A 12,581-nucleotide genomic window follows, 5' to 3' on the forward strand; every position below is an offset into this window, starting at 1 on the left:
CTTTATACGTGTGTTCGCTAAGAGAATTTATAAACGAATGTAATAACGGGGGAGGTTTGCAGTGTGTCTGTAGGCGCTAGTGTGAGGCGGTTGCAGCTTTTAAAGGTCAGCGAAGACATCTCTGCACCCCAAACACCACCCCGCCCCCGCCGAACCGGCTCATGCCCCGTCACCCCTATACTGCCACGGTGAGAGCATGACACACTGACGCGCTGCCACGCGCATCCCCCCCCCCAGCCTGCCTGGATTAACTCCAAGGTGCGCTCTGATTGCCTTTCCAAAGCAGCGAGGAGGCTTCAAACAGCGCGTTTGATGGCTCGGTCTCCCAGGCACCCTCGCGCTTTGCATTTCTGAAGGTCGGGAAGGAGAACGAGCTGAGCTGAGCTGAGCTGACATTCCCAGCTGCCTCTCCAGCACCACTGCCTCCTTCAAGGCTCTGTCGTTGGGTGGGGGTGGGGGTGTTTTTTGGTTGGAGGTTTTTTTAAAGTGCACACGTACGGTGCAGCTGTCTGCTCCCACCCGGACAGGTACGACGCCCTTCATACTCACCTGGATTTGACTGGGCCATTTCAGGGCCAGACGTGTTCGCCAGTGGTGCCAGGAAGCGCCTTTCAGTGGGAGCTTCCTTTAAAATATTCAAGGCACAAAAGCTGTGGTTGTTAAATATGAGTAATAGGACGTGATATGGCAACACTTCAGTCACTCAGTTAACAAGTAGGTACTGGGCAGATCAAAAGACTTCGGAGACCTTCAGGGCTGGACTCAAAATGGTGCTTTTATTCTTTAGTTTCATCGTATTAATGATAATTAATTTTGATGATTTACTCTCATCATATTAACAGCAGTAAATGAAAAATGAGACTGGGGCATTCCTGCTCTTTTAAGTTAACTCTCAGTGCATTACAGCAAATTTATATTTTTATCTTTGAAACCCGAAAACCTGCAAATTATGCACAAGCTGACTGGAACGACCACAAGAATCTTGTTTAAAGATAACCCACAGGAAATCATATCTGTAATTGCCACTGGACCGTGCAGACACTGTTTGCTCCAAGGCAGTTGGTTTAAAATGTAACATTTAAGGGCTGAGGACAGTCATCTTTTTCTGTAGGGAGAGGGAGAGACTGTACCGCAAACATTACACATGCAGCGATACTCTGAAAAAACAATCGTATCAGCTCCCTTCTGAAGTGAGAGCTCCTCATGCTAATGGATAGCATTTGTAAGCGCTTATCGTTGTTTTCTTTATGTTGTGACACGTTGTTTTGCAATCACCAGCGTACACGTTTGCATGCTTTGTACTGATGATAATCTTGTGAAGCTATAACATATTATTCCCCTCTAAGTCTGGTCCAAGCCTATTAAGATATTATCTTCATTGTAAGACGGAGCCCCTAATATCTCGCACGGCAGCTTCCAAGGACAGTGCAATGTTGTGATGAGGGTTGCATTTATGAACCCGCAGTCAATCTCCCCAGGAATATCTGCGGCTCTAATACACGTCCGATAAAGGTTATTGTTTTGAGCCCTTGCTGGAATTCATTGGAAATCTTGTGGGTCTTGATTTTTAAAACAGGGGTTCTGTTATTGAAAATGTGCTGATGTCCAGCGTTCTCTCTCTCAAGGGGGGGGGGGGGGGGGGGGGGGGGGACTTAAAGAGGATTTTCGTATCAGCACTATTGTAAGGCCTTTCCCAGCCAAAGCGATTCCTCTTAATGCATTCCTACCTCCTTTAAAATGACCGCGTTCTGTGCACTGAAACGACAGAATTATCCGTGCCAAAGCCTCTAGATGAGCTTTTTGAATGCATATCCGCTGACGGTTTCTTTAGAATTTAACATTTTTTGGAGGTCAAATCTATAAAGCTTAGTGTGAAGAGAAGCAGTTCCTTATCATAAATATGTACAGAAATGCCTGCAAGGCCCAGAACCTCATTAATTATGGGTAATCCCGCTGTCTTATCTTTATCCGTCCATTCACAAGTGCTCTGCTAGTGCAGAAACCCCTGTCGAAACTCCCTGCGATGAATCTCTTCACCAAATTATTTCTTTCATCTTGCTGTCATTTACTTATTCGTACCACTGATTTAGGTATTTACCTCACTTTTAGTGAGAGTCACACTGGATGTGAGTGGTATGGGTAGGCTGTGTGCGTTTGTCCTTGGCAGTGTCTGATGATGTCAAACATGCGTGTGTGTGTGTGTGTGTGTGTGTGTGTGTGTGTGTGTGTGTGTGTTCCCTCAGGTGCCCCCGACCCCACGGCCGGGGCCAGCATCGATGATGACAACTGCTGGCACCTGGACGAGGAGCAGGTCAGGGAGCAGGTGAAGCAGTTCCTGTCCCAGGGCGGGTACTACGGCTCGGGCAAGCAGCTCAACTCCATGTTCGCCAAGGTGGGTCGCCCCCGCCGAGCAGGGTTTGCAGTGGCTGTCCTTTAATGTAGAGGTGTTCAATGGCACTGCTTTCCACTTTTGGAATAAAATACTCACTATTCTATATATTGTTAGTTATAGTTTCATAAGGCAGCAAAAATGAAATGTGTGTAAACAGAATGCATAATAGCAATTATACAAACACTTTATATAGGATGAAATAACTGTAGGATAGCCAGATAAGTTGATGCATTTATTCCAAGCGAACTGAATCCACTTGAAAGCAGAGGTCAATTCTCAAGGTCTGGCAGTGTTTCTGTCAGTGTTGGATGTCATTAATTAGATTGGTCCAATCCACCTTTGGAGTTAAGTCCATACTAGTTAAGCAGAGCTATGAAAGTAGATGCGTCCTTTGCTGACAGGAGTCTGTGCTCTGTGAGAGTGATGCAGGTGTACTCATGCAGGTGTGTGTGCGTGCGTGTGTCTGTGTGTGTTGCAGGTTCGGGAGATGCTCCGGATGAGGGACTCGAACGGGGCGCGGATGCTGACCCTCATCACGGAGCAGTTCATGGCCGACCCCCGCCTCTCCCTCTGGAGGCAGCAGGGCACAGGCATGACAGACAAGTGCAGGCAGCTGTGGGACGAGTTGGGTAAGCCCCGCCTCCGAACCTTCCCACAATCCTCAGCGCTGCGTTTCCCAGACCCTCTCCGTCCAAGCTTAAGAGGTCCACACTCCTGCTCTGAGTATTAATGCACAGCCAGACGGTGAAAGTGCTTTGATTGTGAACACCTGGGGGTTATAGTGGTTCCACGCGTCGATAGTGATGAGTATTAGAACTAGAACTATACAGGTAAAGGTCTCCCTGCTAATAAATATTTATGAGCTCCAGCCTGTTGAGAACCTCTAGGTTCCACAGTATAGGGACAGAACATTCAAGGTTAAGCACTAAAACACTTATCTGCACAGTGAATAAATGGTCAGTACCTACACTCTTCCCGTAGAAACAGCAGATCACTCTTTACAGCTTTGTCAGACACAGACAGTACTCAGCAGTGGGTATGTATCTATGGCTAAGCGCTCACCTTAGTCAGGATTTCACAAAAAGCCTGGCCTCACCATCTCGGAGTTAACCATTTAAATGAACAGAGAGCTTCCCGGGGGGTTTGGTGAGAGCACCAGAGAAAAGGTTTGCTGGATTGTCTCAGGGGGGCATGAGAAAGCCAAATGGCAGCATTGAAACGGGCCGGTTTGTGGGAACGGCGACATGCTCGGAGGAGCTATAACTTCTCCAGGCTGCCGGCGCGCCCGGCGCCCCCTCTAATCAGACCATCACTAAATCAGATTCGAAATGGCACCGAGGAGGGGCGTGTGCTGCCAGGCCATCTGTTACCTGGAGAGGGGGAACGTGACGAGCGGCCAGCCAGTCTCCGTCGCTCCGTCACCAGCCCGGGACCTGCCAAATACTGCCTCGCCCCCGTTGCCGTTGTTACAGAACTGTTACTGCAGTACTGCCACTGTGCTCCACCCTGTACCAGTTTAAACAGCGGTGTACCAGTGAATAGGCTGCCTCCACACCCGCTGTGGAGACAGAGTAATATGAAATAACAATGTTAACGTACTAGCATCCTCACTGCTTCCTACTCTTTGTGTTGCAAGATACTCACACTCTCTGGTCTGGGAATGTTGTTATCCTGGTCTGACGCTGTTGCTCATTCAACTTGAATGTCCTTCTGTGCTGGAGGTCTCTCTGGATAAGAGCAAATGCTAAATGAATAATGTATTGTAACATAATGTATTGCTTCCATTGTAAATGTTCCTGCTTTTTGATTGGTTGTTTAAAAGGAATGACCAGGCGAAAGCAGGTGCCTGTGCGTGATAACCGCCCGTGGGCCTGCTTTGGGGAGCCCTCGGTGACCTTTGACCCCCTGTGCTTGCTGCAGGTGCCCTGTGGGTGTGCATAGTGTTGAACCCGCACTGTAAGAGCGAGGAGAAGAGCGGCTGGCTCAGGCAACTCAAGAAGTGGAGCGACATGGACGTCTGTCCCCTGGAGGATGGCAACTATGGCAGCGAGCTGCCCAACATCACCAACGCCCTGCCGCAGAGCAACCTGAACCAGGGTCAGTCTCTCCCTTTCTCTCTCCCTACATAACCAACACCCTGCCGCAGAGCAACCTGAACCAGGGTCAGTCTCTCCCTTACTCATCTCGTACTCTCACTCTTCACCGTATCTGCTGCCCTGAACTCAGGACGAGTTGGTCGCTCTCTCTCTCTTTTGCTCTATACCACCTTATCCTCGACCCTGAACTCACGAAGGGTTAATATTTCTCTCTTTCTCTCTCTCTCTCTCTCTCGCTCTCTCTCTCTCTCTCTCTGCATAACCCCTTATCCTTGACCCTGAACTCAGGAAGGGTTAATTTCTCTCTCTCTCTCTCTCTCTCTCTTTCTCTCTCTCTCTCTCTCTCTCTCTCTCTCTCTCTCTCTCTCTCTCTCTCTCTCTCTCTCTCTCTCTCTCTCTCTCTCTGCATAACCCCTTATCCTCGACCCTGAACTCAGGAAGGCTGACTCTCTTGTTCACACTCCATTGCTGCACGCTCCTGTCCCCAGCTATCACTCTCGCCTGGCCAGAGTCTTTCTCTCTCCCTCACCCAACAGCCCCTGTGTCCCCATCATGACTAACATCAGCTGAGAGGAGGACATGACTCCCTCAGACTACCTCACTCTGACTCTAACCTGCACTTGGTTCCCACCTGTAACCCTGACCTACTACAGCGACTGCCAGTTTTCTTCTTTATCTAAACTCGGTCTCTTACTAGGGGGTGGTGCTGTCATATGTTTATGTCAAAAACAATGGTGACTGTCAGAAAATGGTCCAATTTTTTTTTAGGTTTATTCAGCGGCGCACCGAACTGTCTGCACATATTTTCTGTGTTCTCTTTTATCACAGTGAGGTTTCTCTATGAAAACGCCAGCCCTACCAATAATCCTATCCTTTGCCTATCTCTAACCCCAAGTCCCAAGTGTAAAGTGCGTGGTTTGATGGTTACACGATTCGGCAGAAACCCTCCCCACTACCTTCTCCCACACTTTGGTGGCAAAGAACCCGAGCTCTCCTCCACAGCAACCCCCATCCTGTCTGCGTGCCAGAAATTAGCCTGTGGCTAAACAGCCCCCCCATGTCAATATCCATACCATTACTTTATCTGTTTGCTTGTTTTAAGTGAGATTTTTTTCTTCTAATATGCCGTAAGTGCTTCATTTCCCCAGCACAAAAGGAAGTGGGACAGAGGCAGCAGCAGTTAGAGCGGCCCGCCGATGTGCCTCCCCACCTCCATCTGCCACGCTCTAATTGGCCTGCAGTGTATACGCCAGGCAGCCCGGGAGGGGGGGCGTGGGGGGGAACGGGGGGATGGGGGGGGGGGCCCGCTGCCTCATCGGCTCACTCTTCTGGGGGCAATTAGCCGTGTGTGAAGGTGCCCCCTCTCCCACGTGGGCTGGGGAGAAGTTAGAGGGGTGCAGGCGAGGCAGATGATGCCCCCCCGCAAATGAAGAGGAGACGAGGGGGGGTTGAGGAGGGGGAGGGGAGGGGGTGGGGACACATTCCAGTGTACGAGAACTCTCTCCTGATTGCGTGAAGGGAATATTGATGTGATATTGGCAGTCTGTCCTGGAGTAGTGATTTAAAGTTTTGTTGCTTCATGTCCCATCGTATGGGATGTGTTTTGGGACACTATTCCCAGGAATCTTGAGTGCCCTCTTAGTTGCGTTGAGGAGAGATTGATGTGACGTTGCTATAACGTTGCTGTGACGTTGAGGAGACGTTGCTGCGACGTTGGCAGGGCGCTACGCAGAGGTCTGACTGCAGCTTGTCCTCCCCCCCGCAGACTCTCTGGCGCGGCCCCGGAGGACAGTGTTCACGCGGGCGATGGAGGCCTGCGACCTGCACTGGCAGGACAGCCACCTGCAGAGGATCATCAGTAGCGACTACTACATGAGCCCGTCCTACCAGAGAGAGGGGGAGAGCCTGCTGTTCAACCAGCAGGGCCTGCCGCTGTGGCTCGGTGAGAGGAGCGCGCTAACACGCACTCACACGCGCTCGCTCACTCACTCACTCACTCACACACTCACCAACACAGGCTTTCCAACTGATTAACACACACACACACTCGCACACGCATATGCGGCTTACTTAAATAAGATTTCCTTGATTCTCTGTAAGTTTCATGTGATTTCTCTCCTGAGTTAAGTTCTATACCTTCATATGGTCAAGATTTTTCCGGTGGAAGTCAACCAGATGACAGAGTAATTCAAATGAGCAGAGAAGTGATGTTTATAATCTTAAAAACCATGTTTTGCCGGGGAATCTCCCAGTTATTCAAGATTCATTGTAAATTGTCCTCACACTGGGTCTTGGCACTCAAAGAAGCTCGATTTGTGAATTTCTGATTAGTCACTGTAACGTACACAATGTAGCATATTTGTTATAGCAGGCAGTGGGCATAAACGTTTGAGTGACAGGTGAAGACTTCCTGTTGAGCGTGTGTCATGTGACCTGCGTTGCAGACCACGTTCCCACTGCGTGTGCGCGTGTGGATGCCCTGCGTTCCCATGGTTACCCCCGGGAGGCGCTGCGTCTGGCCGTGGCCATCATCAACACCCTGCGCCTGCAGCAGCACCGCCAGCTAGACATCTACAAGCACCAGAAGAAAGGTAAGGCCTCCCCGTGAGGGCGCCCCCTGTCTGCCAGGGTGTCCAATATGTCAACAGTAGGGTTTATTACACGTTACAAAAGCCAGAACAAGTATCTCACAATATTAAACTAATGTAATGTAAACTAATGTTCTACCTATAAGGATGGTATGAGCAAATTATTGAAATTATATTAGCTTTTATGTATTCCACAACTCTACAATTTGTTTTTAATGAAATTATTTACTTCCTTAAATGTGTCCATTATGATCTTATTGCTTTTAATAAGAAATTTTCTTGTTTATTAATAATTAACACCATCTGCCATGTCACACACACACAGCATACTCTCAGTTCAGGGCCATCAAATCAGGGCCCATGTCCTGGAGATATTTGTAGAGGAGTGTGAGGGGTGAGGGGTTTGTAATGAGCTGGGTGTGGAGTCAGGGGAGGGTGGTGTGAAGTCATTACCCCCCCCAGCCGCCCCGTCATCTAACCTTTTCCCAGGATGCCCCTGAGGAGAGGTTGCCACATCCGTTCGTATCTATATAATTATGACATTAACAATGCAAAATATCCTGACATTTTCATTTCTCAACGGATGTTCTTGTGTTTGTGTATCTGACAGCGTTTTCAGCATCGATCCTTTAGATTTTTTTAAATCGTTTCATTTGTGTGGTAGGAATACTTAAGTTGACTGTGCAAAAATAATCAAATAAGTGAGAATCCGCTGTTTAATCAAGGCACTTGAGTCAAAATGAATCGTTTGGTATGCAGGGGAAGTACCGTCTGTCCAGCGTATACTGTGAGCGTCTGTCACAGGAGAATAGGCAGTCTCACTCTAATTGGAACACTTAGGTGCTCCCTGGCACTGTGGTGTAGGTATGTGTCTGTGCAATTTATTTGCTAAAGTGTTTGTGTCGCTGCGGGTATTTATCTAAATCTGGGCTGTCAATCACAGAGCTGCTACAGAGGGGCGTGACCACCACCACCAATCTGGAGGGCTGGGTGGGCCACCCGCTGGACCCCATTGGCTGCCTCTTCGGGACCCTCACGGAGACCTGTCGCCTGGAGGACGACAACGCCATGGATACGGGAGGTATGTTCCAGGGGCTGTTAGCGTTCCATCGCCTCTCACCACAGGTCAAGGTCATGCTGTCTGCTGAAACATGCAGGAAACACCAGCCTGCAGGATGGACAGGCCTGTGGGCGTCTGCGCAACCAGTCCGACCAGAATGGCACCTCCGCCTCGATGCGTGACCTGTTCCTCTCTGAGCTCCGTGTGCTTTGGTTCATATCAGTCAACATGTCGGTTCGACAGGAATGCGCTGCCTACCTAAGGTCCTTGACGTAACGAATCGGTCGCGGTTTAAATTCCGAACGTGCCTCGCGCCCGCTGCTGGGAGAGCCGGGCCTTCCTCACCCCATTGTTCCCCCACAGGGGCGGCATTGTGCTCTGGAACAATGGCGTGGAGTGGCACAGGGACCGGGGTGATGGCGCGCGTGGTCGGCCTCTCACAAAACCCTGGCCGTGAGCCCGTCAGGCCCATTGTCCAGCTCTGTCACGCAGCTGTAAACATCTGCAGGGTTCAGACGCGCCCTGGCTCCTCCAGCCACCGGTCCTGACCGCAGAGACCCTTCCACCAACCGCGGAGCCCCGGGAGCTGCGGTCTCGCGTTCCGCAACACGACCGGATGGATCAGGTTCCGTCACAGGCCAAACAATGTGAACAAAACCCTTCAGCAGCCCCTCATCAGAATCCAGTAGCCAGGCCGGAAGGTGGTGTGCTGTTCTGTTGGGACGGGGAGCTCCTGTACAGAGAGTGCTGATATTGCCAGAACACATTGAGTTTCTTTACCCCACTGTGACTGAGGCCTAACAGTAGGGCAGGGCCCCCACTCCACTGTAAGGAGCCCCCGGTTTGCTTGGTTCAGCTCCCCTTGGCAGATGAGGCGTGTTTTTGAACTGTGTGGAGATAAACCCAGAGCCCCTGATCCCCTCCTAATAACCCGGATTGGCGGCGGGTGCTTTTCCAGGGGGGTTTAAGCGCAGGGTCTGAGTCCAGCGCAGCAGATGTTGGTGTTTTTCTCGGGCCCTGGGCTCGCACCCTCCCCTGTCCTCCCTCGTCTCCAGTGCCGGCAGCTGGATGCTGAGTGTGAGAGCCGATTGGCCAATCTGAGGCTGTCTGAACCCCGTCACTGCCGCGTGGGGTGCGGGGTGACTAACCCCGCCCGAAACGCCATTTTCACTCAGTGTTAGTGCGGGTTAAGATGTAAGCATTAATACTGCATTAATACAGCGTTAATACAGTATTCACAGACAATGTTGCCAAACATGTATAACAATATAGATTTTGTATTAATATGGGTAATTAAGACTTTTCACCAATATGGTTAGTGATCTGATATGGTTATTAGTAATAATATGGTTAGTGACCATTAATCTAGACACTGTTGCTCATTCACCTTGAATGGATACTTCTGTTCTTTTGTGCTGGAAGTCACTCTGGATAAGGGCCAAATGAATGCTAAATGAATGTAATGTAATATTATTTTGGATTGGATGAGTAATGGGTAACTGGTGACCCTACTTTATGAAGGGTAAGGTATAGGATGTTTCTTGTTGTTGTTAGTCAGACAGCGAGAGAAAGTGGCGTACGTGTGGATTAATGTGTACGAAATGAACTGTGCTGTGCTTCAGTGGTGCTGCTCTGTGTTGGCTGTGTGAGTGCCTGTTTGTGACCCTCTGTGTGTGCCTGACAGATTCTGGGGAACCCAAGCCCCCGGTGTACCACCACGTGCCCGTGTGGGGGTGCCCGGACGGGGGCGAGTCGTACCTGTGCCTCGCCCTGGAGGTGGCGCTGATGGGCATGGGGCAGCAGAGGGTGATGCCGGAGGGGCTGTACGCCCAGGACAAGGTGTGCCGAAACGAGGAGCAGATCATCGCCCGGCTGCAGGAGATGGAGCTGGACGACCTGCTGGTGCAGACCCTCCGCAAGCAAGCCATCCTGCTCCTGGAAGGTGGGCGGTCTTTCCATCCCCCTCTCTCTCCTCCCCGCAGCCCCCCCCACCACCCCCCCAACCCTGCCGTTTCCTCCAAACCCTCCCGTGACTCTCAGCGCAACCCCTCACACCTCCCATCCCCCTTTCCCCAATCACCCCCCCCCCCCCCCCCCCCCTCCGCCCTAATTTTAATGGCACATTGTGCTACCCAAGAGCACACATCTGTCTGCATGGCTCAGGGAGAGATTTGTAAGTCCCTTGTGGTAGTGCCTGTGTCCGTTTGCAGAGGGTCCTTTAGCACCACCTTCAGGTTGCACAAAGCTGTGCACTCTCTAATTCAGTGTCGCCTTTCCTGGTCTCTCCAGTCTCTCTCACAGTACATGCTCATTTGCATTCACTCACAATAAAAATTCATACAGAATAATCTTAAGTGTCTTAAAAAAATCTTAAGCCGGACATGAAGTAGTTTGTGTGTTTGTGTGTGTTTGAGCAGGGGGTCCCTTCAGCGGGCTAGGCGAGGTCATCCACAGAGAGAGCGTCCCCATGCACACCTTTGCCAAGTACCTGTTCTCGGCCCTGCTGCCCCACGACGCAGACCTGGCCTACAAGCTGGCCCTGCGTGCCATGAGGTGAGCCGCCCCGCCCACATGCCATGCCCTCAGGAAACTGAAAAAAAAAAATCCCCTACCTGAGCACGAAAATATACACGGCTTTGAGGGACATCATGAGGATAATATCAGTCCCGGGAAGGAAAATGTCCGGACGGTCTGACAAAATGAGCAAACACTCATGAAAATACATGATATATCTGAAAAGAAATCAGAGCAGCGAGAATTTGATTGTGCTCAGAAAATGATTTGTTGCCGCACTGTTCATGAATATCCCATTGTATCACCCGGAGCAGACGGCGGACGGGTGTTGATTAAAAATAAAAACATCAGGATGCGCTGCCCGTGTCGGAGGTTTTCATTTTGTGGACATACATACCATGTCAGCAGAAGATGCACATGAGATTCCCCTGATCTAGCAATATCTGCACATGATAAAACTTCATCACCTGACAGCCCGCGCTGCCTGAGCACAGCGTTCCTGCACTGTAATCCCCATATGAGCTGAACCGTCATTATCCCTGCAGGGCTCCTGAGGGCCCTGCTAATACAAAATCAATAGGGGAGCTTAGGGTCCCGCATGAGCCACGCCTCCCCCCCCGTCAGAGGCGAGCTGGCGTCGGGGGCCGTCTCCCCCTGAGGCTAGGTTACTGCGCCGCTGCGACGGAGCCCCCATTTTGGGCCGAGATCTGATAAAGCGGCCTTTTCTTTGAGGGGAAATAATTCTCACATTTCTGAAACGTCAATCACAGCACAATGCCGCGCGCTATAGGAGACGGCTCGCAGTGCTGAGCTGACATTTATAGCGAGCGATATGCCTGCTGTGCTTGTGCAGGGAGGCAGAGGCTGATTCTTTTTTTTTTTTTTTCTTTTCCCCATCATCTGTTGGTAAAATAAGCCCTTTGACTGAAATACAGTATACCTCACCTGCTGTTGTGTGGAGGGCCTACAGCTGGATCTGCTGCAGTGGGCATTTGAGAAGGAAGTGAAGCCTCCTGGGAGAACATCAGAGAGAATGAAACTCACAGCTTTCTGTGTGTGTGTGTGTGTGTGTGTGTGTGTGTGTGTGTGTCCTGCAGGCTACCTGTCCTGGAGTCCACGGCCCCCTCAGGTGACGTCGGCCACCCACACCATGGCATCTCCATGGTACCCAGCCGTTACCCGCGCTGGTTCACCCTGGGCCACCTGGAGTCTCAGCAGTGTGAGCTGGCCTCCACCATGCTGACCGCCGCCAAAGGTGAGACTGCTACCTCCCCCCATGCCCCCACCCCCGCGCCCTCATGCCAGCCTGACAGCCCGGCTCATGGAGCTGCCACAAAGGGCATGCCATTTTCTCCACCCTGCCAGTGTAACGACAGCAGACAAAGGCTAACGGGCATGTGCGGGCGGGGGCCGCTGTCCTGGAACCCCGCGGAGAGGGGTCGCGTCGTTGCCGTAGCGCTAAAGAGCACTCGCAACTGAACAGGTGGATGTAATTTCCGTGGGAGTTTCAGGTCAATGCATGCTGGCTGTGGGGAGATGTGTGTAATTTTATTTTCAGGTGCTGGATCACAGTCCCATCTCGGTGGAGTCTGCCTTTAATAGCTGGATTCCTCAGCTGTCTGAACTCCAGCCGCGGTTTCTTGGGTTGGGGCTTTGTGTCAGTGTAAGCTTAGCATGGTTGCGGTCACGGTTGCGGTCGAGGACCGGACTCAGATCTGACTCTGTGCTGCAGGAGACATGCTGAGGCTGAGGACGGTGCTGGAGGCCATTCAGAAGAACATCCACTCCTCCTCACTCATCTTCAAGCTGGCCCAGGATGCCTTCAAGATCGCCACGCCCGCCGACAGCCCCCCGGACATCACGCTGCTCAACGTGGCGCTGGAGCTCGGCCTGCAGGTAGGAGGCTCCGCCCTCACGGATGATTGGCAGGG

The 12,581-nt window shown here is 51.2% G+C and overlaps 1 protein-coding gene across 1 annotated transcript in view; it reads left to right on the top strand.

Moving 5' to 3' along the window:
- Positions 1–12,581, top strand: part of zswim5 (zinc finger, SWIM-type containing 5) — a 56,640-nt gene that overhangs the window by 39,325 nt on the left and 4,734 nt on the right. Inside the window, exons 3-12 of the mRNA XM_036554185.1 lie at positions 2,244–2,392; positions 2,871–3,021; positions 4,313–4,489; positions 6,254–6,430; positions 6,933–7,079; positions 8,020–8,157; positions 9,821–10,078; positions 10,554–10,689; positions 11,748–11,905; positions 12,383–12,546. Coding sequence (XP_036410078.1) covers positions 2,244–2,392; positions 2,871–3,021; positions 4,313–4,489; positions 6,254–6,430; positions 6,933–7,079; positions 8,020–8,157; positions 9,821–10,078; positions 10,554–10,689; positions 11,748–11,905; positions 12,383–12,546 — 1,655 coding nt within the window. The remainder of the gene's footprint in view (positions 1–2,243; positions 2,393–2,870; positions 3,022–4,312; positions 4,490–6,253; positions 6,431–6,932; positions 7,080–8,019; positions 8,158–9,820; positions 10,079–10,553; positions 10,690–11,747; positions 11,906–12,382; positions 12,547–12,581) is intronic.

This window comes from Megalops cyprinoides, chromosome 20, assembly GCF_013368585.1.
Source record: "Megalops cyprinoides isolate fMegCyp1 chromosome 20, fMegCyp1.pri, whole genome shotgun sequence".
NCBI lineage: Eukaryota > Metazoa > Chordata > Actinopteri > Elopiformes > Megalopidae > Megalops > Megalops cyprinoides.